Consider the following 27,396-nt stretch of genomic DNA (forward strand, 5'->3'; position numbering starts at 1 on the left):
TATCAGGTGCCCACGAGGTTTGTGGATAAATGCTTTCTTAAGGGTTCTTCTAGGAATTACAGGCGACACGCTGATATGACGGCGATCAAAGTTGCCAATGGAACGTTGACTAACTGACAAAACGGTACGTCGGTGAATGGTGACATCACAAGGTGCTTCATCCAATAGCTGGAAGCACAGTGACGGCTCGGGTAGTGGGTCACATCTAATACGACTAAAACATTTATATTTACAAAGCACTTTAGAATGAGCTAAGCCTCTGTTTAACAAATGAAATGTGGCTGACATTTCCATCATATTTACACTGAAAATGATATGGCGAATTGGGACTGAGATGAAGCTGTATTAACATATTTCAGCTCCAAAAAATGTCAAAAGTAAAATAAACAAACCAAACATCTGTTTGACCCTTTTTGCTGCTTTAGATTTGATTAATGAATCCGACATATACATAAATAACCACAGCTACAGTCTTGGATGCATGTATTTAACAAACCAATCGATAAACTAAGATATTATGTGAACATGATATATACTTTTAATGCTGTTAAACTAAAGTGTTCACCTATTTATTTTTTGTTACAAGAACTGCAAGCTGCATTCTGAAAACATAAATCCATAGACTGCAGATGAAGTATTTATATGAACTAGAAAGTCAAAGCTGTTTATCAGTTAAGACTTTGTTTTTCTTCCCATCCATTTTAAAATACAGAAAAATTTCCCAGTGACATCTTCAAAATCCTTCTGAAATCCAACAAAATCCCAACCCGAAATATTCAATTTACATTTGGTCCAAAAGAAAAGCCGGAAGGAGCATCATATCCTCCAGTTATCAAACACTTCATTAAGATAATGGAAGAATTGCTTCGTCACTAACTGTGTCCTGACCCTCTTCATGAGTCCAAATCACTTTTCACAGAATAATCTGAGGATCAACCCAGGCAATAAACAACAAATTCAGCCTGCGACCGCCATTATTCAGATTGAGCCTGAATGGAAAAAGGAGTAGTGCTGCTTTTCCAGTGATCTCCACATGTCTCGACTTCACTCAGGCTGGTTGTTTCGCCATTGTCTGTTGTCATGTCACAAGTTGCTTTCCGGAATGGCAAGTTTTCATTCTCACCACGCCGACGCCACAGCCAGCCAGCCTTCGAGCTTCGGCTCCAGCTTTCTATTTAAGTCCCCGTCAATTGTCGGCCATTGTTTCTGTAAACCCAAGGTCATGCGACTCCCTAGCCTGTTGCCTAGCAATGCGACTCAAAAGATATTAAACACATGCACACCTCAGCCACCCAGACGGGAGGCAGGCAGCGACCCTCAAATACGGGGGGTCGCGCAGAAATATTGCTTTTTGCATGTAGGAATAACAAATAGTGAAAGTGATGAGCGCTGCACGGAGACAAAGCTCCCCTGTGGAACAGAGGAAGCAATGAGGGTTCATATCTGACGGAGGCGACACCGCCCGCTGCTGTTGTCAAATAAGAGAGGGCGTCTGAGGCTATGCAGAGTAGGTTTTTTTTAAAGACAGTCTAATTTTCTGAGGCCTTGTATATTATAATAATGTATCTGCAGATGCTTGAAATCAAATTCAAGGCTTTTATTGGTAGCACCGTTTACATCCAACACCAAATAATAACTCCCTTTCTTGTGTCGTTGCAGCGGTGACTCCGCTGAGGAACAAGCTGAACGCCAACATGCACCTGTGGTAACGATCTCTGCATCACCAAGCTTCCACCTGGGTTTAACCTTAGACACAATGCAATATTATACTTAATTGACTTTTAGAAGAGTCATATCATCATGGCAATGATCAAATTAGAATGTTTCCATTTATAAAAATAACATTTTCTGTTTTGGTGAGCTGTATTTAAAAAAAAAAAAAAAGAAAATTATTACAAAATGTTTTATTTATTCAAGATTGTGTTTCACACATATGGAGAGTTTAGTGGATTTCATGTATAATATTTATCATGTATGATTTTTTAGGGGCAGCAGTAGCTCAGTCTGTAGGGACTTGGCTTTGGGACCAGACAACAAAAAAGTCATAGTAAAGCATGACAAAAAAAAAAAAATCATAGAAAATATCGTAGTATAGCAGGCCATATAAATGTCAGCATTATAGTATGTTACCGAAAAAACCTCCTAGTATGGAATAAAAAACAACACAGTCGTATGCCATAATATAGCATGCCATATAAAAAAAAAATCATAGAAAATGTTTAAATAAATTATGCCATAAAATAATGTCACAGTATACCATGAATGAAATCTGAAAAATTGCTTCCTCACCGTAAAAATAAATCATAGAAAATGTCATAGTACAGTATGCCGTAAAATAATTTATGGTATAGTATGCCATATAAATCCAGAAAAATATCAATAGTAGAGTGTACCATATAAAATGACCATAAAGGTTATATTAAAGTATTTCATGAAAAATGGCAAAACATTTTATAGCATGCCATAAATAAAATCATAAAACGTGTCTTGGTATAGTATGCCATTTAAAAAAAAAAGAAAAAAAATGTCATAGTATAGTATGCTATACAAAATGTCACAGTATAGCTTAAACATGTCTTAGTATAGTATACCTTAAAAAATGTCAGTGTAGTCCAAAAATAATGCTATTGTAGTATGTCACCCATGTTGAAAGAAGTCTAGCTCATTGATGTGTTTTTGATCAACAATGGAGCTCTGTGGCCCAGAGGAAGAACATATACCAGGCTGGACACACACACACACACACACACACACACACACACACACACACACACACACACACAGCATTGTCAGTAGATATGTTTATTGTTGCTATTGGTCTTTTCGAGGGGATTCATTGACACGATGAGCAAATCTTCCAGTTCAGTTTCACCATTACATACAAACCATGCATACCAGTTCCACTACTGTGATTATCACTAGGTGGAAAAGACAACACAAGAACATGTTTAAAATTTCACCACGGGGGCTTTAACATTTGCCTCCCTGCATGATACATCTGAGGAAACTCTCCCTCCACCACTCTCCAGTCTGAAGCAGCAGAGATGCTCTTTTTTTTTTATACCAATGGTGATGTCTCCTAATCATCCCCCAGTGTCTTTGCAGGCTCATTTGCATGCGGTTAATTAGTGTGTGAAGGAGCTGTCTGTGGTCTTCTGGCAGGAACCCGGACTCCGGCGTCTTGCACAACCTCCGGGATGTTTTGGAGATCGAATTCCCGTCACCTGCCACCCACGAAAAATCTGTATGTGACACGGTTGCCCCCCTTTCCATTTCAAACATGTCCGTTCTCATCACGATTACCTCAAGGAGCTGTTTGTGTGTGTTTTCGTCTATGCATGCATACTCCTGTTTGTGTGTCTGTTTGAGCTTGGAGTTATAAGGGGGCGGACGTACGCTTTTGCCTATTTTTCCGTCTATTTCCATATTTTACTTTCTCTCTCTGTGTTTTGTTTTTTTCCACGAGGTGGGCACAAATTCTCCTTTAATTGGGTTGTTTACAGACAAGATCATTAGAATAACAAAGATGGCAGAATTCTATGCACTATCAAATCGCTTTAATCACGCAAAGCCATTTATCTCTCTTTTTTTTATTTAAACACTCGTTCTTTCCCCCTCCCATCCCCGTGGAGGGGTTAAAAGGTCGTCGTGTTTATCCGCTGTCGCCGCGGTGATTAATGCCTCAGCTTCATTAACATTCAGAGGAGTGCAAAAAAAGTTAAGTTGACCAGATGTTGATTTATTTTTTTATTTTTTTTTACCTGCCATCCTCTCTCTTAATGGATAACTCTAGAAAAAAAAAAAAAAACAGGAGCTTCTCATTATGCCCAAAATGCAAACGAGAGCAGAGAGAAAAGCGAGTGTGACGGCGGGAAAGTTGTGGTGTGTGTTACGGGGTGATGTTAACGCTCCGCACTGGAGTCTTAACTAGGAGGTTGTTTAACACTAAGTGGTTACAGGGGACCTGCCCAAATCTTAAGCGCCTGTGCTGAATATTTATTTCTCTGTGTGTGTGTGTGTGTGTGTGTGTGTGTGTGTGTGTGTGTGTGTGTGTGTGTGTGTGTGTGTGTGTGTGTGTGTGTGTGTGTGTGTGTGTGTGTGTGTGTGTGTGTGTGTGTATAGAGCTTCAGCGTTGAGTGTGGGATCTGCTACTCCTATCGCCTTGAAGCTGCCATCCCAGATCAGGTGTGCAATGACCCCCGCTGTGGCCAGCCCTTCCACCAGGCCTGTCTGTATGAGGTATGGACACACACACACACACACACACACACACACACACACACACACACACACACACACACACACATTTATGTATATACATGGCTGTGAGGAGCATCTACAGATTTCCTTTTCTCTCGAGCAGGCTTCTGTAGTTCTGAAAACCTGGAAGTTATGGAGCTGAATAGACAGGAGGCTTCCTGTGTGCTTCAGTTCAGAGTGATAAAATAAAGTGCACATGATGGTGATTTAAAAAAAAGAGTAATTTAAAGGGTTAAGTATTGCGCTTTCATAAAGCTGGGGCACTACCAAGAAAAAAAAAGAATAAATCAAAGCAACATACCTGAGATATTCTGACTCAAGCTTCAAAACCCCTTGACCCTACATTTCCCATAATGCAACCAATAGCATATTTTTGTTAGACCCTCATTGAAGTACAACACGTGCACAGTAAAATCTAGTGTGCACTAGACGATGGGCTCAGTAGCTGGTGCAGGATCAGAGTACATGAGGATGATTGATTAGTTTCACTGAGGCGCCAAACAGCTTTATGGGTGAGAATTAAAATCCTACAAATATTAAAGAGAGCTTTTTAATAAAAGACCATAAACAAATGTTTTGTGTTAGAAAACTCTCTTCTGTATATTGGTCCCTATTGTCAGTAACCAGCTGCTCGATTCCTTCTGCACATGTGCGGGAGCCCCTTAGCCCTCCTCTGATTGTCTTCAGGTTGCTCAACGCTAACGTTAGCCTAGCTGTGATGCTAACCGGCTATTTGAACTAGACAGGCCTGGGAGGAGGTACTTGGCCACAGCAGTTACCCGGTCCTAACAGCGATATGTTCTTTAAAGGTTTACTCTTTCATCATTGAATTTACTTCTGGATCATTTTTTGAGATGAGAAATCCACTGCGTTGATTTAGAATATTGGCAGACTGATCCGGTATTGACAGTAAATAAGATCATCAGTTTGTCCATCTTTAATATGAATCGTTGTGGTACCTGGACCGTAGTCGTGCCTCCTGCTGTGAGCCGACTGACACCCACTGCTACTTCCATTATTATTATTAATCACATTACTATCCCTATTTTCATAATTATAATTCTACTGTAATAATTGCTGCTGTTATTATAAGTAGTCTTATTATATGAATCATTTATGTCATATACAGTGGGTACGGAAAGTATTCAGACCCCTTTAAATTTTTCACCCTTTGTTTCATTGCAGCCATTTGCTAAAATCGAAAAAGTTCATTTTTTTCCACATGAATGTACACTCAGCAACCCATCTTGACAGAAAAAAACAGAAATGTAGAAATTTTTGCAAATTTATTAAAAAAGAAAAACTGAAATATCACATATATCGAGTGTACAATATCGTTCTCCCATAGGTTTCTTCCTTTTTTCTCCCTGTTAAAGGGTTTTTTTAGGGGAGTTTTTCCTGTGCCGATGTGAGGGAAGGACAGAGGATGTCGCATGTGCACAGATTGTAAAGCCCTCTGAGGCAAATTTGTAATTTGTGATTCTGGGCTATACAAAATAAACTGAACTGAATTGAATTTAATATGAATATGATGTTATTTGATAGTCCTTTTTTTTAGGCGAGGTTTGCATGAGGTACTTGTAGTCGGTGTATAACCTGCAGTAGATTATGGTTGCCCATAGTAATTTGTGTAATTGTGTGACTTTGGTGTTTGAAAGTAAGTTGACACAAACACAAACACACCGACAAAGGCAGCGGTAGACCTGCAACTCCCGGGTTCTTGGAGATAAACGTTTTTTGTCAATGGAGTCTGGTGACTTTGAAGAGAGCTCTGATAACAGCTTCAGGTCCCTGTCGTAAAGGGGAAAGCTGTAACTATTGTAAGTATAGTGTACAGGGGAACTGAAACCTTGCTGCAGTTCTTCAAACCGGGAGCATGCCGATCCCCATCTACTGTAGTGTAGCCACTGAGTACGGATGACTTCATCAGTGCTGGCTCTGGCTCATGATAAAGAGGAAATTAGGTTTATCTGGCCGAGCAATCGACTCTACTTTATATCCTCTGTACTCAGCGAGACAGAGCGTATCAAAGTCTATTTTCAAAGCTGAAAAAAAAAAGGCAGTAAGACGTTCTAAAGTTCCACATCAAAGCCATTTAAATCTTAAATACACTTTTATAAAGTTTGCAGTAATAAGTGTACATTGAAACAAGCGTTGCTATCACTTGACACCGCCGCACATCAGATCCAAAGTAACGATTTCATGAAGTGGTGTCTTATTCTTTCTTCTTCTTCTTCTTCTTCTTCCCTTCTTTCCCTCCAGTGGCTGAGAGCGCTCCCCTCCAGCCGGCAGAGCTTCAACATTTTCTTCGGAGAGTGTCCTTACTGCAGCAAGGTGTGTGTGTGCGTGTGTGTGCGTGTGTGTGTGTGTGTGTGTGTGTGTGTGTGTGTAAAAGGCCTTCACTCACAGAGTCACTAGACATTCAGTGTAGTTTAATCAGCGGGGCTCTATACATCCAGTAACCTTCTCTCTGCTGAGAGCGTTCATGAATAGGGAGCAGCATTGATAAAAGAGTAAGTACAGTATTTGTTCCAGGACATCTGTGAATACACAACGCCATTGATTCAAGTCCAGTCACAAAAAGCATGAGAAATCTTTTCATTTAACCTTATTTAAATACATCGAATCATCAGAATACTTAAGATTCTCTTTCCATTTCAGCCCATTACGGTGAAGATGGCCGCCCAGCAGTCCTGAGACGTTCCTTTGAAAATATTATTTTCAACGGGATTTAAAAGCACTTTGGGAAACGCCGAGAGCAGCCAGCCCCAGGAGAAAGAAGACGCCCACGAAGACAAGCCAGGAGGACAGTCCGCTCCTCCGTGAGGGACCGGGTTCCTGTTGCGGACCCCTGCAGCAACGCTCTCGATGGGCCGAAGGGGTCGAGAGGTGATCCCGAGGAGGATCCCAGTCCTCCTGCAGCTTTAACCCCCGGTAGTCCTCATTGTAAGGGGCAGCCTTTCATCCCGTCTCTCCCTGTAGTACATTTGGTTCTTGGCGTTGCAGTTTGTCAGCGTGCGTATTGCGCTTGGCGAGTGGAGGAGTCGTTCCCGTCTCTCCGAGGTCACGGCGAGGTCGTCTGTTTTCCTGCCGGTCCGTTTGGTTTTCTGTCAAAGAGTGTAATTCAGACGTTTGCTCGTTTGAACAAGTCTACTCTTATATAAACTGATTATTCTGTCATTCTTTGTAATCTTCTTGAGAACTTCTTGAGGTTTTTGAACATCTTCAGAAATGCTTATTGACAAAAACAGGAGCTGGTTTGTGTCGTTTTTGTCTTCTAAAACTAAACTAATGAATTCAGTGTTACACAGTAAATGAAAAGCAGTCAGACAGGAGCCCGGCTGCTCGGGGTCTGGGCCTCACACCTGTTTGGGTTGAGCTCTGGGGCCAATCGGAGGGCCTCTCAGATAGCATGCAGGGATGGGTTTGGGTCTGGCCTCCTCCTCCTCTTCTTCCTCCTCCTCCTCTTCCTCCTCTTCTTCACTGTCGTCTTCTGCATAAGCCACCACAGGTCTTGGCCTCAATGATCTGCTGACAGCAGGCAACTCTCCATCTTCCTTCTGTGAGCAATCAGCAAAACAATAAAAAAAAGTGACATTATTGATTCCTGAATATGTTTGACTGGATTATTTGGTCCTATTGAGTACAATGTGTGTGTTTACACCCTAAATGTGCCCTGATGTAGTAGGTGGTTTTATTTACGACTGTTTTTGACTTAATATACTATGACTTTGTTGTTTGACATGCTATACTATCAATATGTTTATAACTTTCCGACATGCTTAACTATGTCTTTTTGACATCCTTTACTGACTTTTTTTAACGACATTTTTTGATATATTATGCGTTTTTAAGTATGCCATACTATGACTTTTTTTCAACATACTATACTTTTTTTTAATACAGCTATACTATGACTTTAAGTCTGATTATTTGCAGCCTGTTGGTCGTAGTGTGAACGCAGCATTAGGCCTCATTCACATTGTGGAAACCCCTGAGATTACACTAAACTACGCTGGCACTCATCTTAACTCTCACTCAGGTTTTCATCGTCGTCTTCCGGGAACTATTTATTTTCCTTTCGGGTTCGTTCCATAATGTTGTCAGACACATACAATAACAATCAGAACTGTAGTGGACCTACACCGGTGGTGCAGGATTGTCCCAAACGATTAGAGCCTGTTTTGCGGCTGCACTGCTCTCTCTCTCTCTCTCTCAATATTGGCCAATTTAAAAAAAAGAATTGTTGTCCTCCATTTGTCACTAAGGGCTCTTTCACAAGGCAACATTTAGTTTGTTTTAATCCCAACACGGGTGTGGTTGATTTAGGCAGCTGGGAGCCTGGTAAATGTACTCTGATGGGACCAAAACAACCGGTCCGAGCCTGCTCTAAGAGGCGGTCTAGAACCCTTTCCAAGGGAGTCCTGCTGCAGTTCATAATCCGACCCAGTTGCAGGAAGTCGACTAACGTGCAGACTGCCGGTGTGGGTATTTGATGAGATGGATACGGGTAAAGGGCAGGATAATTGATATGGAGAGGACTTCTGCTTTACATCTGGGCCCAAGAAAACGTACAGAATACGCTAAATAAAGTTTTAGAAAGTCATAAACTCCAGGAGAAAGGATGTGTGTGCAGAGTAGATTAGTGTCAAAGGGGGGGGGGGGGGGTTGAAGTACAGAAGTTGAAGTACACGCCTCACAGCATTTTTTTTATCTGGTCTGCTTTAGTTCTTGCCCCGTAAACCGAACTAGAACAAATAGATGTGGATTTTACTGATGCAGACTACAGCTTGTGAAAGCGCCCAGAGACACAAAAACATAGAAAATAGAATAATAACAATATTACCCTTCAAGTAAGAATCATTGTTTAAAAACATTACTTTTGGGGAAGAGGCTAAGAGTGATCCAACATTGGAGGTCGTTTTACAAACCTGCTCCCACAAATATTCAACGGGGGCCATTCCTTCATCACTCTTCTCTCGTGGTGAAGTGAAGGAACGGTCCTTACCTGTTGGGACTGAGGTTTGGTGAGGGACGGTCCTCTTATGTAGCGAGCTGGCACAGGTTTAGACTTCACCTTCTCCTCCGCCTCTTCATCTTCATCATCATCATCATCATCCAGCTGTCTGGCCACAGCCTTGGCTTTGGAGGGCCCTCTGGCTCGTCTTGATGTCTGTGGAGACAATGGTTGGATGATTTCATCTGCATATTTCAACATCCTTCCTGCTCTCCTTAACAACACTCGTGACCTGTTTACCACTGAACTCTCCCTTGCATTATGAAATTGTACAGATTAAATAAGATTTTCTTTGACTATTTCCTCTTAAATAAAACTTTGCCTCACTACATTACTACCATCAGCCATAAAATACTAATATATTTATCCAACAGTAGTGGCAGATGATTCAGTGAGCGTGCCCGCTGAATGGCCTTTATCTCCGCTGACATTTACTCTCCGCAGTAAACGGCCACTTCTGTTTAACTAGGGATCAAACTGGCCGGCACTTTAGCATGGAAATTAAATGACACAAGGAGCGGAGAGGAAATCAGGAGCATAATTGGAGACACCCTGCGCCGCGGGGAAAGTGTGTGTCATCAACTTCCTCAAATTGGGCCATTGAGAGGGCGCTCGCTGGGGCCCGAGGGGGTCAAGAAGTGATTCTGGTGAATTTGAGGGGAATCACAGTCCTCCTCCAGCCTCAGACCTGGTTGACATACTCATTGGGGGTGGGGGGGTGGGGGGGGGGCAGGTGCAGGTTAACCCTCCCCTCTACTGCTGTCACGTCTCTCCACTCTGGAGGTTAAGAGACTGAACAGAGGAAACGGGCATCTTTGTGACCAACACTGAGGCTGCTGAGTGTTTCACTGAACGCAGGAATATTCCATCAGATATCCCCCCTCTGAATGACTGGATTTATGTCTTAAATAAAAACCTGCAATCAAACGCCTCAAAACACTTAAGAAGTGTTCACACTTTCTGTAGCAAGATGAGATTTCAGAGCTCCTTCCTACTTAGGATGCAGGCTGGACTCCGGCACAGACTTCGGGGTGAAGTTGCACTTCCATACGTTGTATTACATCCAGGGTGAACAAGAATAAAAGATAAAGCTACACATTAGACACAAGGCCCCTGACCTTGTCCTGTCCTGTCCTCACCTTCTCCCTGGTGGGGGGTCTTGTACCTTGGTGCTGGACTCCCCTGCGAGCTCTCGTGGCACGGAGAAGTCAAGTCTCCCTGTGACAACGCTGGCCAACAGCTGTTTGAGTTGCTGGTAGTTTGGCTTTTCTTTGTAGTCCAGAGTCTTCACGGAGTTGAGGAATGCAGCCACCTCATCTGAAGACGGGAACAGAGGGACCGTTAACCTTCCAGGAAACAATGGACCAAGACCAATCAGGCCATTTGTTATCTGTTGACAAGCTGTTATCAGACTGATTTTTACTAACAGAGACAGACTTTTTAGCTTCAATAATGCAGAATCCTCTGTATGAAATCATTAAAGATGTCCTGATGTCACAGGGACACAAAGATACAAAGATACAGTGTGTGGGACAATTCTAGGACAGCAGAGAAACATGTCAATACGAATCAAACTGTTGTCAATGAAGTGATGGGAATTAACTTGCATTGTTTATGATGAATAGTTTTGAATAAAACTACATTTTTTTTTTTTACGTGGAATTTAAAAAGAAACAAATTCATTCTGGGACAATGGTTGTTAAGTCTTAACCTAAGACAATTAAAAGTAGAATTCTGGACAATTATGGGACAAAAAAGGTGACTGTGGAGCCTTGGTACCCCGGACACTTGAGTCATGCAGCAGCAGAGCAGGGTGAACCTGAAGGTCTCACAGTCCAGATAATACACCGCCAGGGCAATGTATCTCCCCACGGAGGAGATTAGCCCCGCGCACAGCTATGGATATGTGTGTGTGTGTGTGTGTGTGTGTGTGTGTGTGTGTGTGTGTGTGTGTGTGTGTGTGTGTACGTGTCATACACAGCCTTGATGCATCACACACTGGCCAGACGACGTGTATGACACATACTGCACACACACACACACACACACACACACACACACACACACACACACACACACACACACACACACACACACAGTTGATGCATACCCCGGCTCTTATCTGTGGCGGGCAGCCGGGCCTCGTCAGCGGAGCAGCAGCCGGTACCAAACATACATCACACACACTGAGCCCTCACACAGGTGTGACCTCTCCTTATAAAAGACGCGAGATAAAAACACACGACCCAACTTTGAAAGGCGTGTCGACGGGACGCCTGTTCAATTTGGTGCAAAGTTATTCAGGAGCTGTGAGGTAACTGGGGGGGGGGGGTTATTCTGGATGGAACGCCTTGTCGGGAGCTCCCTCATTCATTTCAGTCATCAACACCACCGGACAAAGTCATCCGCCCAACGTTGTGTTGTGCCAATTAAAAACATAAACACGCCATCCTGGATTACTTCGATATATGAAACAAACTAATTCTCGCGCTCGTCAAGATGGAGGGTAAAGTGATTGTTGCTGCAATAACTGCAGAGTTGGAGAATCCTTCAGCACACGCCCTCCAACACAACCTCTGTTTGGGCGGCTGTGGCGTAGTGGAGAGCAAGGTAGTTCTCCAATCAGAGGGTCGGTGGTTCGATACCCGGCTTCGGCAGTCGATGTGTCCTTGGGCAAGACACTTAACCCCAAGTTGCTCCTGAAGGCTTGCCATCGGTGTGGACTGGATGTTGCATGAATGTTAGTTAGAGTCTGATGGTGGCACCTTGCATGGTAGCCTGTCATCAGTGTGTGAATGGGTGAATGATATGTAATATACTACTGATTGTAAGTCGCTTTGGATAAAAGCGTCTGCTAAATGACTGTAATGTAATGTAATGTAACTAGGAACTGAAATCCTGGTACGGGACTAGGAATTCTCACCAAAATCTGATCCCCTTTCATTAAGGCCTGACTGTCATGAATCCCTTTCACATGTTCAGTCTGTCCGTGAAATGTTCATGAACATTTCCTGCATGTGTTCATGTGTGAATGGGAGCAGGGGTCCATGTTCAGGCAAATCTATCCCACCTCAAGACCTCGTAGTGTTTCAGGGTAAATGCATTAAAGCTGTGTTGGAGGCGGGGACGATCATCAGTCTGAGGAAAGACTCATTCGCGTGGAGCGACGGACCAATCACAGGACTCCTCTGATGATGAAATCATCCCTGCTCAAAGATGTTTTAAATCCAAGTCAAGAGTTGAGTTTCATCAACAAAAAACGAAGGGTGTTTACCTTCTACAAACGTTATGACTCAGTTTGAATGTAACGGTTCTCTTCACTCTGGGGCAATGACACAGTTAGAGGGCAGTCTGTATGATTTGAATTGTAGCCTGTCTGAATTTTATGATGATAGCCCGACAGTTAAGCTGATAGAAAATCAGAGAAATCAAAAATCATTCTAAGAACATCTGACATCTCATTTTTACACGCTTTTCCCATACAGGAATAATGTAAAAGAACAGTTATTACCCATATGCCCTGTGCATGTCAGCCCACTAACTGAATTAGTCTTGGCTCTGCCCTTTACTCCGGATCTCACTTAAAGGGAGCAGAAGATTAGACTCAGAGATTCTCCTCTGCTCCGCGGAGCTCTCCGTCTCATTTACAAATTCACAGTTTAGCTTCAGAAGTGTAAATGATGTCCCGGGGCCCTGGCTTACCTGTGCTGGCTCCTCTCACTGACAGCTGCTGGACCGAGTTTGGCAGATTATCCATCAGTCTGAGGGGAGAGGTGGAGGAGACAGAAAAAGCCTTATGAGAGGTGGAGGAGACAGAAAAAGCCTTATGAGAGGTGGAGGTCAGGGGGAGATAGTCGGGAGGGAAGAACGCGGCGGGAGAACAAGCTGAATCTGAGTCAAAGCAAAAACTGTCCTACAGGGTGCTCATCAACAAACAATGGCAGCCAGTATATTTAGATGTTGTCATTATTAGCATTAGAGTATTGAGTAGAGTATTAACAATACAAACTCTAGATTCAAAATTATTGTGGAGTTAAATGAAAATATCAGTCTCTAAAAATCTAAGTTTTTTACTGCATGATTAGCAGTGGATTGTGTAAATCCTGAACACAGAGTTCACCCAGCTTTTAGAGTATTGTTACATTTATTTCGATTTCATTTTAATTATCAACAGACAAGCAGGTGGTGTTTCTTATAGTAGACTAGAAATCATGAATTCCGATGTCCTGATGGCAACATTTTCTATGAATATTGGAGGATAACCATTGTCAGAAAAACTTTATTTCACACCACGCTGTGGTAGCGGATCAACAATGGTTCATCAGACCCTCAGAAACAGCACAAGGGACCACCTACCTGTCCTTGGCCTCCTGGACCCGAGTTGGGTACTTGAGAATTTTATCCCAAGGCAGAGATCCACATAACCAGTGAAGAAGACAAAAACCCAGAATTTGGAGGTCACCACGTCTGGATGGAGCTAGAAAGAAACAAAGAGGATAAAATATGGTCGGAAAAAAAAATAATATCTAGTCTGCTATTCTCCATAAATCACCCCTGACTCCATCAAAGGTGTCTGCTTGCGGAAGATTTAACATTTGTTGGTCAAAGCTTAGCATTTTGTTCTTCTCCTTTCATTTAGATCAATAGAGTAGTTCCACAAAGACTAGAAGGAAATAAAACACCAGCAGTAGAAAAGTCTGTGGTAGATTCACTCGTATCAGAAAGAGTCACTGTCATTTTCATACAACAGATGTCTCTCCATAGGAGTCAGGGTTGGACTAAAGGGAAGTTTGCAGAACTGGTGAGGTAGAGCAGGTTTGTGATTCACAAATAAATGATGAACCGTGCGGTCAAGAATTCATCTCTTGTTTGGCCTGACAACATGGAGCCTGATAAGCTAAGAGAAGAGCCCTGCTTCTGAACTACAGTGTGTTTGTGTGGATTCAGCTGAGACACAATGACAGTGAGATTGGAGACTGTATGATGATTATGATGATCACGACCGCTAAGACAGACAGCCCCCCCGGAGCACTCTAGCTGACTATGCCAGCTATTTCTTCTAACAGTGGATTATTTTTATGAAACCAGATGGCCTTGCATGATCCAGACCACAAAATAAATATTTCTCTTTTACCATTATAGACACTGACTGGTCGTAAAACATAGTAATGTCTGAGGCCAAATCACTACCACAGTACAGAAATCCACAACAGTGTACTTTCGACCCCGTCCTTTCTTGTGATACTCTTCTGACAGTCTGCTCTAATGGTCAGAACCAGAAACCAAATGTATGTTTAAACTTTAAAGATAGAGATTGATTTCTGTATCAATAAGCAGGACTCCAGCCATGTTATATACGCTCTGTGAACACAGCTTACTTTTGATTGTTAATCCCCAAAATCCATCTAATGGTTGCGAGACATTTCACTCTGAACCAAAAAGTAACTAAAAAAACTATGGTGGAGCTTGAAGAAACACAACAGGATCACCAAAGTCAGTATGATTCATCCTCTGGGGAACATGAGCGTCAACATTCTATAAAATATCTATTGAGACATTTCAGTCTGGACCATGGACTTCGACCCATTGACTGTCAGACCAACAGCTGACATTGCCATTCCTCGAGCCATTCCCCACACTTTACTGAGATAAAGGGGAACTCCACAATCCGTTTCCAGATGTCGGGGAGTACTACTATATATGTGAATAAAGTCGTCTTTTGTGTCTCCAGAAGGCTGGAGTCTGATGAATGGACGAGGGGCGGCAGTAGCTCAGTCCCTGGGGACTTGGCTGGGGACCAGAGGGTCGTCCTTCATGTCCCTGCACAGATCCAAGTACAAAGTGTGGACGGGTAGCTGGAGAGGTGCCAGTTCTCAACCTTGACACTGCCATTGACGCCTTGAGCAAGACAACCGAACCCCAGTAGAGGCTGCCCTACCCATCCTAATACTAGGAGGGGTTCAATGCAGAGGCACACTTGTACTGTGCACTATGCTGTACAATGTCGGACAACAAAAGTTGACTGTGACATCTGACGTGAATTATTTGACTTGAGTCAGCGTTGGTTGGGAATGGAGTAACCAGACCTCTTTGGCTACTCAATGCGGCTTGAGGCTACATTAGCGGCTACTAGCATAACACACCTGAATGTCCGACCGAACTGTCGATAGTCAGGATGAGTTGCGCGTGATGTCGAAGGCAAGCTTTGTCGAGGGTGGAGGAATTCATTGAATAAAAAAAAAAAGACAATATATCTGGCTCTGCTGCGTTGATTTTGATCCTTCTTTCTTTTTCCAAACTCTCCATCGTGAGTCTAACAAGGTTACAGAAGTGCAATGTTCTTTTGACGTTTCTTTATCTGCAATTTGTTTCATGTACCGTTTCTGCTGTTTTTCCTTGCTATGTGCACTGACTGAGTAATGTAATGACAAATTCTTCATTCATCTAAAATCCATTTAAGAGCTTTGAAGAAGCAGAAATATGCTTTACAACTAGGTGTTTCATTATTAAGAGCACTGTAATCAGCTGTGTATGTGCAGATGTCTCCTGAGGGTACAAAGGCTTTCCACAAATCATAACTTAAAAACAGTTTAAGGGATTTGATCAGGAGGGCAGGTATAACAGAATTTAATATTAGGGGAATTAATGAAGACATGAAGTTGTGTGTATGATACCGCCGTGATTCCCCCTGTACTGAGACTTCTTTAGGAACAGCCCTAGAGTGTGCTGCCGTCTTATTGTGAGCTTGTGATTGCAGGGGTCTACATTAATGCGTGAGGTCTATCAATACTTGTCGACCAAGTCCATCCAGAGGGGTCGAGCCCGGGGAGTTTTGGCAGCTCAATACTGTAACGGCCGCCACACGTCTCCGGAGAAATTACCTATCGACTGGCTCCATCAGAGGGGAGAAATCTCCTCCCTGAGCCACGGCCGGCATTGATCCTCCGCAGCCAATAGGCCGGTCTAGAGAAGAAGCGTGGTCACTGCCACACAGAGCCAGATTACATGGAATGGGTGGGTAGTAATCTGATTACACTGAAAGAAATTAGTATGATAAGTATTTTCAATTTATTTTATTTTCATTTATCTTGGTCATCATAGCTGTGGTCTTCAGCATTGGGACGTAAATATCAAGACGTAGGGATGAGCTGACGAGGAGAGTGCGTGAGGAAAGAAATCACTTCAAGGAAAGAAATGTTGAGAGGTGTGCCTGAATAAAAGGGAACACAAACTGCTGGGACCCAGCAGGGGGGCTCCATGATCAATGAGGATGATCAGAACAGGAGAGTTCTGCCATCAGAAACCTCCCAATGACTCAACTATGAGGGTATAAAACCAGGAGGGGGGGTTCCAAAGAGATTTATTTTTAATGAATATGGGTTTGTAATGTGTCATTTCTACTTTTGAAGGTAGAGTACAAAACAAGTCACTGTGTCACACAAAGGCTTTTATCAACCGTTGCCATGTTAGTGTGAATTCCATCATAAACCAGTGTGCTGCTCTTCAGAAAACACTGATAAAGACCAGGAGTTTATCTTAACATAAACATCACTGTCCAAAATTAATATTATACGCAAAAAAATGTTTGGTTTTATACCGTGTAGTATCTCTTTCCTAGTTTGACAACTTCAACCATGATTCATGAATTGACCAATAAGTCAAGTGTAGATGTGACAGCGCAAAAAAAGTAAAAAAGAAGGAATATTTTGTATGTACTTCACTGAACCTGTAACCATTTGACCTTCATCTTCAGGCCAGGTGCATCATACCAAAATGAACTACAGCTGTGGGTGCAATGCCAACATCTGTACACATGATCAGTATTCAATCACGTATTGGTGTGAAACTGAATCGCACAGTGACGCTTTATATGCAACTGTTTTACATTCGATCATGCCAGGATGTATCACCTGTCAAGTCTGAACGCTCTAAGATCGGACCTTTCTCGCATTTGGATCCGATCAGCCAGACCACATTCTGAAGTGGCCTGGCTCGCATTGAGTTTGGATCTCCGTGAATGGTGAACCGCATGTTGGCACCGAACGATTTATCAAACGTAGGTCTCCACGATATGTTTGAGTAGTACGTTCCATTTCCTCCTTTGTACGTACACAAACATCGAGTGGGGTTGCACAGTTTTACAAATGAGAACCCAGGTCAGTGATCATTTCAAATGCCCGTTTACGACATTAGTATGGAGGTTATTGTATGTCGCAATTAAACTAGTAGAATGAAGTATTGGACAGATAATGTCAGCGGTAAAACTAGAGTTGACTTTCATTTTTCTAACTCACAAACATGCGTTTGTCAACTATCTGTTAGGCCCAAATGTGACTCTTCCCGTTTTCTGTTGCACCACACCTCAACAGCTCTGATAATAAGTTAGCTCTGTTTGCCCTTGTGGGTGTAAAGTATGCATTAAGTCAGCGTTACACTGCGGCTTCCTATTGTGGTAAATAATTGCTCAGCAATCCATCGCTGCTCAGAGCCCGTTAAAGGAGAATATAGATGAAAAATACATGTGATACTGACACGGGGGGGGGGGAGTGTTGCAACTCCCAGAGCGCCGTAATAGATTAACAATTAAAAAGATCAACGGCTACATTAAGCGGCGCTGCCCTCTGTGCGTGCTCTGGGCCCGTTATCAAAGCTCATAATAGTGTTTTGTGCGTCTGCTCTTCTGTATTTAGTGCCCTCGCGTGAGGAATGACACAGGACAGTGCGGAGAGATGTGCATGTGCATTCGCACGCACACTGAATCTGCTCTCGGAGGATGCTTGAAAAAAGCAGACATGCACATAAGATAAATACAGAGGAACCGCGTAAGTACACAAGGACGCACGCACCGGTCACATGCTCTGCTCGCGCTTTAGACAGGGAGGTGAGGCGGCGCTGTGTTGCTGTTAATTATCTCCTATTGTTATTCACATTCCCCAAAGCATGCCGCAGTGTCACACTCTTAACCCCTTCTGCCTCGCAGTCTTGTCGTTTGGAGACGGTCTTCTGTCCGCCGGACGCCCACCGAATGGTGGTAATTACACCGTTTAGCTGGAGGTTCAAAGGCCTGCCATTCACCAGCTGCGTTTGGCAAAACCTCACCATGGCAACCTGTCAACATCTTTGCGGGGATCTGTGGCATCAGGTCGAAGAAGGGCAGACGATGGGTCTGGTCTCCATGTCATAATCTCCATGAGTGGTGGAAAATACTTTCTTAAAGATGACAGTATGCAGAAAGATTCATATTTTACCGTCGTCTCCTCATAGCTGGAGGTCTCTGCTGTAATACAGCATCTGTGTTTAAAACAACGGTTCACTGTCAGGCCTGGAGCTCTCGCGTAGCTCAAATAAGAGCCCTTGATGGAAAGATGGAGGGGTCACACATTGTATTATGCCTGGGTCTGTAATGCATGATAAATATACTTATGATGCGTTATTACTTGCTTATCATACTGCAAAATTCTGGCTAATAGAATTTGCTTTATAACAATTGTCACACACTAATCATTTAAGAATGACTTTGAAGGTCTTATTTATAATATAATTATAATTGCTGGTCATTCAGTGACATTTCTTTTTTTTGCAAGTATCATAGTGTATAATAATTTATAATAAATAATTGACTCTTTAAAATAATAAATAATGTATTATTTATTATAGTGTATAATTATTTATTATAATTATAATAAATGTATTATAATTATAATTAATGATTAAACTGTTTTCGTAATGCATTACAATGTGATTGTAAGCTAAGTAGTCTTTGCTTTAAGTAAAAAAAAAAAGCGCTTAAAAGTATTTTTTACTTAAAGCAACTTATAATCACATTGTAATGCATTCTTAAAAATATTATAATGTATTACATCTACGGGAATTATGAAACCCTATGATGCAGTCAGTGATTGACAGCAATTATTAAGCATTATGATACTTGAGCTTTTAAGTATTAAGTATAAAATGCTTTATAATGACATGATTGTTTTTAAATCATTATGAATATGTATACGTGCTTATAACTATAATAATAGAGTCCCAAAAGCAGAGTAAAGTGCATACTAACTATGTTTATATTGTATTACAGATATGGGCGTCATACACAATGTTACTGATGGATCCTTACTTATACAACGTGTTCTTTCATGTACAGTCACCATTTTTACAGCTCACCTCTCTCTCACTCTTTTCAAAATCACATTAAAATTGAGATGACTTCCATTTGATAGTTTCTGCTGACAGGACATTTTCTGCCCCTCTTTTACTCATTGATCCGCGCTGATAGAAACACCACCGCGGCGATTAGGCAGTCTGAGCCGGAGCTAACTCACAGTATCGAACCGGAGGGTGCAGCGGAGCCGGTCGGCGTGGAGCTCGTGGAGGTTATCGGTGGCTCGGGCCTCCCTTCCCACCGAACATCAGAGCCCTTAATTAATGGGCGGATGAATACACGATGCAGGTTATGACTTCGGCTAATTAGGGAATTGTTAAACAGAGACGGTGCCGGGTAAATTCAGCAGGGGGGGCCGCGGACGGAGAATCGATCGGTCAATGAAGAGAGGGAGCATGTAGGCAATTTGCCAGTTAATGTGTTCCCAATATCAGCCGAGGGAGGCGGGGAGGGCGGCGGGGGCGGAGGGACCCGACTGCTTTACATGTATTGACAAACAAAGACTGCAAAGGACAGAGCTTATGGTCGGGTTAATATAAATACTGTTAGAATACCTAAATACTGCCAGTGGTGAGTACCTGTCACTCTTTCTACACTTACTAAAAATCACTTTTAAATCACTGTCCTGGTGGTTGTGTTTAGGTTTATTGCAGGACATTTCCACAACGACTCAGCAAGGAAACACCATGCAGGCCAAGGAAGGAATTTGGAGATAAAAAACAATGGAACTTTAGAAGTCACCTTCTTGCTTTGGCTAACACAGACTGCTGAAGTTTCATATTAACTTTGGCTGAACTTTAGAATGTATTTTTGCACCAAAGAGGGATTTTTATCCCCATTGTTTAACAGTGTAGTTGTCCTGTGAAGTAAACTCTTATGGAGAGGAGGAACGATAATGCTAACCAATAACTCTTTCAATAAAAATATGATATATTTATGTTTATTTTTTATATATGAGCTGTTCCGATACCGATACCAGTATCAGAGGTGCCTCCAATACAGCCTAAATTGATGAATGGGGTATCGGCGAGTATGTGAGTCCATACAGGTTAAGTAGAATACAGCTGTTTAAGAAAAAAAATAAAAATCGGTATCAGCCCATGCATAAGTTCCGGTTTTGGAATCGTTATCAGGAAGTAAAAAAAAAAGGTATGGGAACATCTATAGTTTTAAGTTTTCTAATTAAGCGGCGCTGCCCTCTGTTTTTACTAATCTGCTACTTTTGTAATGTATTCATGTATTTTATTGTAATGTATAGTATTGTGTTGTATTGTTCTGTACAGTGTTGTACTAAAGTGTTTGCTGTTGAATTGTACTGATATATTAGGACACTAAATTGTATTAACCTGCACAGAGACTACAGAAGAAAATGAGCTCTCTAGTTAACTCTGGCTCATTTACATAGAGGTGGAAACTGAAGTGTTGATAAATATGCAATGTCCGGGGTAACTAAATAAATAAAAGATGGGCTTGAAAAAAATAAAAACCTACACTCTCGACATGACAGTGACAAAGAAAGTGGCACATTAGCATTAACTTAAAAGGCACAGAGGGTCATCATCTTCTGTAACGTGACATTTTTCTGTGTAGAAACAATGTGTATGTGCAGTATTTTACCAGACAGAAGGGGGTCGTATACGGCTAACAGATTCCCTGAGTGTTCTGTACGTTAGCAGTATCTCTGCTTATGAATCGGAGAGCTTACCAACTCCTCTGTGGGCATCCAGGCTGGTGTATTCGATGGTTCCATTGTGACCCTTCTTGGGGTTCTCCTTGTATTCTTTGTGGACTCCTTCAGGACAGTATCTGTAGGACAGCCCGTAGTCTGCTAGATAGACCTACAGGACACACACACACACACACACACACACACACACACACACACACACACACACACACACACACACACACACACACATTACTAAGTTATTCAACAAATAAAGGGATTTGCACACAGAGGCCTAGCCCTTGATTGTGTTTTATACGTAAAGTTTGTATTATGTAGAATGAAGCAGAACTCACAACACCAAGAAGTTCCTGGTTATTTTAGTCTTGTGACTACTTTTCAAGGAGCTAAACGTTTCTTCAGCCCATTCTTGTCTTTCCATAGGGACCTAAAGACCTGGAGACTGACGAGGGCTGCTGGGGGTCAAACGGGTGAACAAACTCTGCAGCCTGCAGTCCAGTGTGCTTGTTCGTTACATCTAAAAAACTATAACTATAACCAAACCTCGGATATGCTACAACACTTACTGCTGGGTAGTATTTACTGATGCACATTGGATGTCATGAATGAAATGCAGCGGAGAAAGTCTGTCTCCCCAGTTAATCATCTGTTTAGTGTTTGATGCTTATATATTTGTGCTCTAGAGTATATACGTCGTGTAACAATCAGAAAATATCTTATTTTTCTCTCATTCACAGCAGTCTCCCCCTCTCCTGTTCTAACGGTCGCCCTCACAGCTAGCTCGCACAATCGTTTTCTCTCTGTCCTTTGTAAAATGAAAAGGGGCTTTTTTATGCACATGCAAGATGATAAGAGGAGATCTACAGTGGACTGACCTGTTCAGGGTCTCTGCAACCCAGCATGAGGTTAGCAGCTTTAATGTCCGCGTGGACATACTCCTTCTCATGAATGTACTCCAGTACATCCACCTGGCAAAAGCAGAAAACAGAGAATACACACAAAAACAAGAATGAGAATTCTGATGAGCAGATTGAAATGTCAAAGGTGAATGTCAGAGGTTTTTTCTTTTCACCTCATTGTTAAAAGGTGAACAGAACAAGATCTGACAAGATCCAGCTCCTTCATACAACAGTCACTGAACATTAAACATGAAGATGATCTCACCAGTCCTTGCCCGAGCTGGAGAACAGTGGCCTTCTTCAGTCGACCACCGCTGCGCTCACAGATTTTCTGAAGGTCACTGCCCAGTCGGTCCATGGCCATGAAACGGTACCTGAGAGGGAGAGGAAGACATCAGAGGTTCAAATCTTTTTCTTTTTCTTTTCTGAATGACATCCCAGCTCCTTATTCCTGTGTATATATGGTCAACATGTAATACCTGAGTTCATTATATTCAGCGAGTCCTGATCCCCAGTACGTTGGGATTCCCAGGAAGTCCAGTTTCTTGCTTTGCTTCCATTTTTGCACTGGAACAAGATCAGAAGAGTGATAATTATGTTAATGTGTGTTTCACATTTCATTTTCAACACTCTGGTGGAGTCTGAAAGGACTAAATAACAGGAGTCAAACCAACAGCTACATTAAACACAAAACAACGGGTGTATTGAGAAAGAAGGGACGCCCTGGTGCCTTGGACTTCAGAGTCTTATCATTCCCTAAACTCGACCCCCCCGTCTAACACTCTCCTTTTCTCTGAAGAAAAACGCCCCCTAAACTTTATGAAAAGTAGGCAAAAGTTTTGTCCAGAAACCCGATTCGTCCTTGTAAGTGTAATAATGCATGCATGCAAATATCAATCGTACAGTACTGAAGTACACACAACTGCAAAAACACACACACACACACACAGAAGCCCCCAGACAAAGCAGTGGGCCTGGCTCAGGGCTCGATGGCGGCTGGCCTGACTGGCTCTCCACCAGACTGGCAGGTGGTCAGGGGCTCAGCGGAGGCCCGGGCATCATTACGTGTGAGTGGCTCCCCCTCTCCAAACGAAGGCGCTGGAGAGCTCAGACAAGCGGTGGAGAGAGGGGGGGGGGGCGGGGGGCTGACTGCCACTGAGGTGCATGTTTGCTTTGGCTTATTATTAATTACTGTGCTGCGGGCAGCAAAGCCTCTGCGTCCGCGGCCACTTCATCAGTCAAACGCACACTCGTGCTCCAGCGAGCTGCCGGGACGCTGGACGGGCGCTGCTACTCACTGTTCTCTAGTTTGGCTGCCCTCTGGTAGAACTTGAGCTCCGAGAACAGGGGGCCGTTCTCCTGGGACTCCTGCACATGAAAGCGCACGTTATTAACAGTTTCATTAGCGCGGGTTAAAGAAGCACGAGTCTAAGTGATAATGTCAAAAAAAACAGGACTTAAGACACATCAAAAATTGGTGTTGTGGCAGACATTGGTGTCCTCAATAATAACTATCAACCCACATGAGTGAATAAAACTGGCTGTGGATTGTATGGTATTTCACCTTAGAGGAGCAGCTGAGAGGGGAGGACAGGAGAAGAGAAAGGAGAAGGGGGGAGAGGAGAAGAGAGGAGAGGAGTGGAGCAGAAAGGAGAAGGAAGAATAAGGGAGGAGAAAAAGGGATGAGGAGAGGAGAGGAGATCTATCTTTATACATTGATGGTAGATACTACACATGCACAGATTGTTTTCTTCTTACTGGAGGCGGGCCTTAACTATGTTTGATAATACAACAGTGGGGTCACGCAAGTCAATTTTTTATGTTGGATAAATTTGAATTTTCCTAAATCTTCACATTGCATTTGTAGGCTGGACCTCGGCTTAGGGATGCATATATCGGAATGATACTGACTCAAATAGCTGGATTGGATATTGATGACAGTGGGTTTGATTTCTTCAATTAAATTCTCTGTTTGTATACTATTTACATTATATACTGGTATTTCTATTTCTGTTTGACAAATTTATTGATGCACTAAAATGGTTTGAATGAGCACACGTGAATTCTAATTCCTGTTCACTTTTAAGATTATTTTTTTTACCAAGTTGACGGTTTACGAGTTATTATTTTAATATTAAATAATAATTCTGTAAATGTACAGTTATAGCTTTATTCTTGTTGTCTCTTTTTATTCAAAAAAGGATTCTCCAAAATATCTGGACGATACATGGCATCCCAACAAAGGGCATTTCAGTTTAACTCAATATGGTGAAAGGTGAATCTTTCTTTGTATGTTAATGTGAATATGGATTTTGCAAAACTCTCCTCAGCAGTTATTAAAACTGCCTCATCTGTTTGAATGGAGACAGCTTAAGAGAAAAAAATGCAGTGTCACCCAGCAAAAAAGTTGATCAGGCTCAACTTTTACCTCAACACCAATGTGACATCATCAGGCAAAGCACTATGATGTCCAATCAAATACGTTTAAGGTCACATCCCTGGTAGCTTGCTTTGTAACGGCATAATTCCACTGTTGACCTGCCGACCGTTGCTATGAATCAGAAAACAATGGCTGCCGTGATAACTTTCCAGAGTTGTAAAATCCTGTCTCAGCGTTTTATAAACTGCTGTGCAGCGTTTTTTGGCATCTGATGCTACAAGTGGACTTCCTGTATTGTATTTGTCTGACTAGTACCTGAAGCATCGAAGGCCCCTGCATTGTTTTAACATGGATACTAGTCTGCTTGCTTAGCAAAAGCCAGCGGTTATTTTTTAGTCATTTTTAGAACAAAACTCCTTCTCTTCATTGGCTTGGGATCTGTTACCTCGCTGAGATGCGGCGGAGGTGTCGTAACACAAAGAGGGAGAGAGGGAAACTGCTGTAACTGTTGAAGCCTCGTATTAGCATCAACTGAAATATATAATATATAATTTGCACAAAAAGACTGATGTCAAAGGACAACAACTTGCTAATCTGATTCTTTATATTCTCCAAGGCCTGAAATAAAGCTGCCACTCCAGTCTCACTCTATTAAGCATGAAGGGTTCAACCATTAAAGGCTACACCATTCCACTTAATTGGAAGTGGAATACAATCCAGCAACAAGTGACCGTGCAATGCATCCATGCCAGTTTAGGATTCTCTACTTCCCCTAAACAGAAGAGCATGTGCCAAAGGCTGGAGGAGCCATTGCACTCATTTACATTCTGTTTTTGCTGTGTTGTCCAAAGTTAAATTTGATCATCATCTGTTGAAGTTTTCTCACGTGCTTTCTCACAGTGACTTTTTACTAAATCATGTGATGTTTGATGAAGTTGAGAGTTAAAAAACAGAGGAATAGTCACGTTTACCATAAACAGCTAATTTTCTTCTTCCATGAAAAGAGTGCAGTAAGAGCATCTTGCAGCATGTACTCGTATTCCAAAATAAGCATTATCTTTTGGTTGGGTTGTCTGTGTGCAGCCCAGATGTACTCACCACTTTTATGACAAAGTCACTGTCTGCTGCAACAGGTCTGTCCACATCATGGGAGGCTTTGGGACAACAGGAGACAGGGAGGAAAGATCAGACTAAGTGTAAATTAAGTACAAAGTTCTGATACAGTATGTTAAATTGTAACTCTTGGACTACATCAGGCTCTTTGGATTGTTTTTTTCAACTGCAATCAAAAACAGGAAGAAAATGAACAACCCACTGTATTCAGCACTAATGGATTTATAAATGTTGATTTATTGCTAATTGGAAAGGTCTTAGATTAGAGGGGTAGGGAGCGTTACAAAACAGTCGAAATTCTTGTAGCAATCTGATCTGTGAGCAGCTTTCACAACCAAGAGAAAAACAGATCAATCAGAGAAGTGTCTTGCAGAAACCGTGTGTGTGTGTGTGTGTGTGTGTGTGTGTGTGTGTGTGTGTGTGTGTGTGTGTGTGTGTGTGTGTGTCTGACAGAGAAAGAGAGGGAGTTCTGTACTCATTACCTTGATAGATCAGTCCGCAGCCACCTTGACCGATCATTTTCCCCAGCCTCCACTTCTTCTTCTCACTGTCGGTCAGTATGAAGCCCTCTGGGAGTGGTTTGGGTAACGCACTCTTTTTTGGCGGTGCCATGACAACTGAGAATGTTTCAGAAAGTATGTGTCAGAAAATAGGGGAAAAAATGCATATACTAGGTGGGGGAGATGCAAATCAGATTAACATTACATTTTCAGATGAGGGTGAGCCCAAACCACTGAAACAAAGTTATTTTACTTGGTCTAATAGGAAAACAAAAATGAAAAAGTTACATTACCCTGTGTCATTATGGACATATTATCAGAAACAGAAGTAAAGCCTATATTACGTCAATGTACGGCGCTAACAGTGCAAAAACAGCTATAACAGCGGTATGAGCGCAGTGCAGAGTGAAGGCCATCGTTTATGACATCAAAGTACTCTGATTACTATTAGAACATCTCTGGAACACTGCAATGTAGCAACACACTTTAAAATGCTTCTAATCTGTCACAAAAAGCGAAAAAGCTTCATGTCCTCAAGCCCTGCATTGTTAAAGATCCATTTTTAAATCTTGACCTGTAGGGTTAAATGAAAGTAAGACAGTATTCTTGATGGAAAAAAAAAAAGTTATATATTGCATTTTACACATTTTGCTTACTGATTTTGTACAAAGCTGTGTGCGATGGCCTGAACTGATGGCCTGAATGATCTAAAGTGAGAGTAACTTACTAATAAAATGTTGTGGGAAAGTTCTGCCTATGACATTTTAAAAGCCTCTAGGCTTTGGTTTTCGAATAAATACAAATGTTCATGTTCAACTTGCTTTGGTTTGGCAGGACAGAAATCAGGCCACTAATGGTTTTTGACTTAATCCATGAAATAGGTATAAACCAAAACCCTCTCCAGTAGGGCTTTATTCTGCACTTTTTCATCACAGTCGTGTTTTGCTGTATACAGTATTTTTGTAAAGACCATCATCTTCAAAATTGTTGAAAAAATTGGTGTTGTGTTGTTCTACCTGGAGTAACCTTTGGTAACTAAAGACTAAAGCCCATTTGTGTCTGTTTAAATGATTACACTTTTTTTTTTTTTTTACGTCTTTGGACTCAGAAGTCCAGCCCTGTAAGATTAGAACCCAACATTTGGACAGCTAAAGCAATGCTAGCTACCCTAGGAAGTAAGGTTCTTCTAACGTTATGTGATATAAACTGTAAGATAACATACGTACCGACCTCCGAAGGGAATCCAGCCGTACCGTAACGTAACGTCGTCAGTTGAGCCTTTTTGTAAAGAAATGTATCGATACAGTGTCGTAATTATTAATACTTTATAGCGAATGTCTCCCTGAAATATTAGCCATCTCCAGTTAACTAACTGAAT

The 27,396-nt window shown here is 42.1% G+C and overlaps 2 protein-coding genes across 3 annotated transcripts in view; one reads left to right on the top strand and one right to left on the bottom strand.

Annotated features, from left to right (window-relative positions):
- fancl (FA complementation group L) overlaps window positions 1-7,008 on the top strand; it is a 24,620-nt gene extending 17,612 nt beyond the window's left edge. The window contains exons 10-14 of one of the 2 annotated variants that reach the window (XM_054600035.1): window positions 1,660-1,705; window positions 3,163-3,244; window positions 4,123-4,239; window positions 6,523-6,594; window positions 6,922-7,008. In XM_054600035.1, the coding sequence (XP_054456010.1) occupies window positions 1,660-1,705; window positions 3,163-3,244; window positions 4,123-4,239; window positions 6,523-6,594; window positions 6,922-6,957 (353 nt within the window). In that variant the 3' untranslated portion in view covers window positions 6,958-7,008. The remainder of the gene's footprint in view (window positions 1-1,659; window positions 1,706-3,162; window positions 3,245-4,122; window positions 4,240-6,522; window positions 6,595-6,921) is intronic. The other variant, XM_054600036.1, reaches the window with a different exon arrangement.
- On the bottom strand, window positions 6,601-27,396 carry vrk2 (VRK serine/threonine kinase 2). Its single transcript, XM_054600033.1, is given in 15 exon segments — window positions 6,601-7,367; window positions 7,626-7,820; window positions 9,269-9,433; window positions 10,417-10,433; window positions 10,436-10,594; window positions 12,980-13,038; window positions 13,634-13,754; window positions 21,145-21,277; window positions 22,002-22,094; window positions 22,291-22,399; window positions 22,505-22,592; window positions 23,324-23,393; window positions 25,504-25,559; window positions 26,001-26,135; window positions 27,245-27,396. Coding segments are annotated over 14 exon segments (1,578 nt in total). The 5' UTR covers window positions 26,131-26,135; window positions 27,245-27,396; the 3' UTR covers window positions 6,601-7,184.

The sequence above is a fragment of the Anoplopoma fimbria genome, chromosome 6, assembly GCF_027596085.1.
Source record: "Anoplopoma fimbria isolate UVic2021 breed Golden Eagle Sablefish chromosome 6, Afim_UVic_2022, whole genome shotgun sequence".
Lineage (NCBI taxonomy): Eukaryota > Metazoa > Chordata > Actinopteri > Perciformes > Anoplopomatidae > Anoplopoma > Anoplopoma fimbria.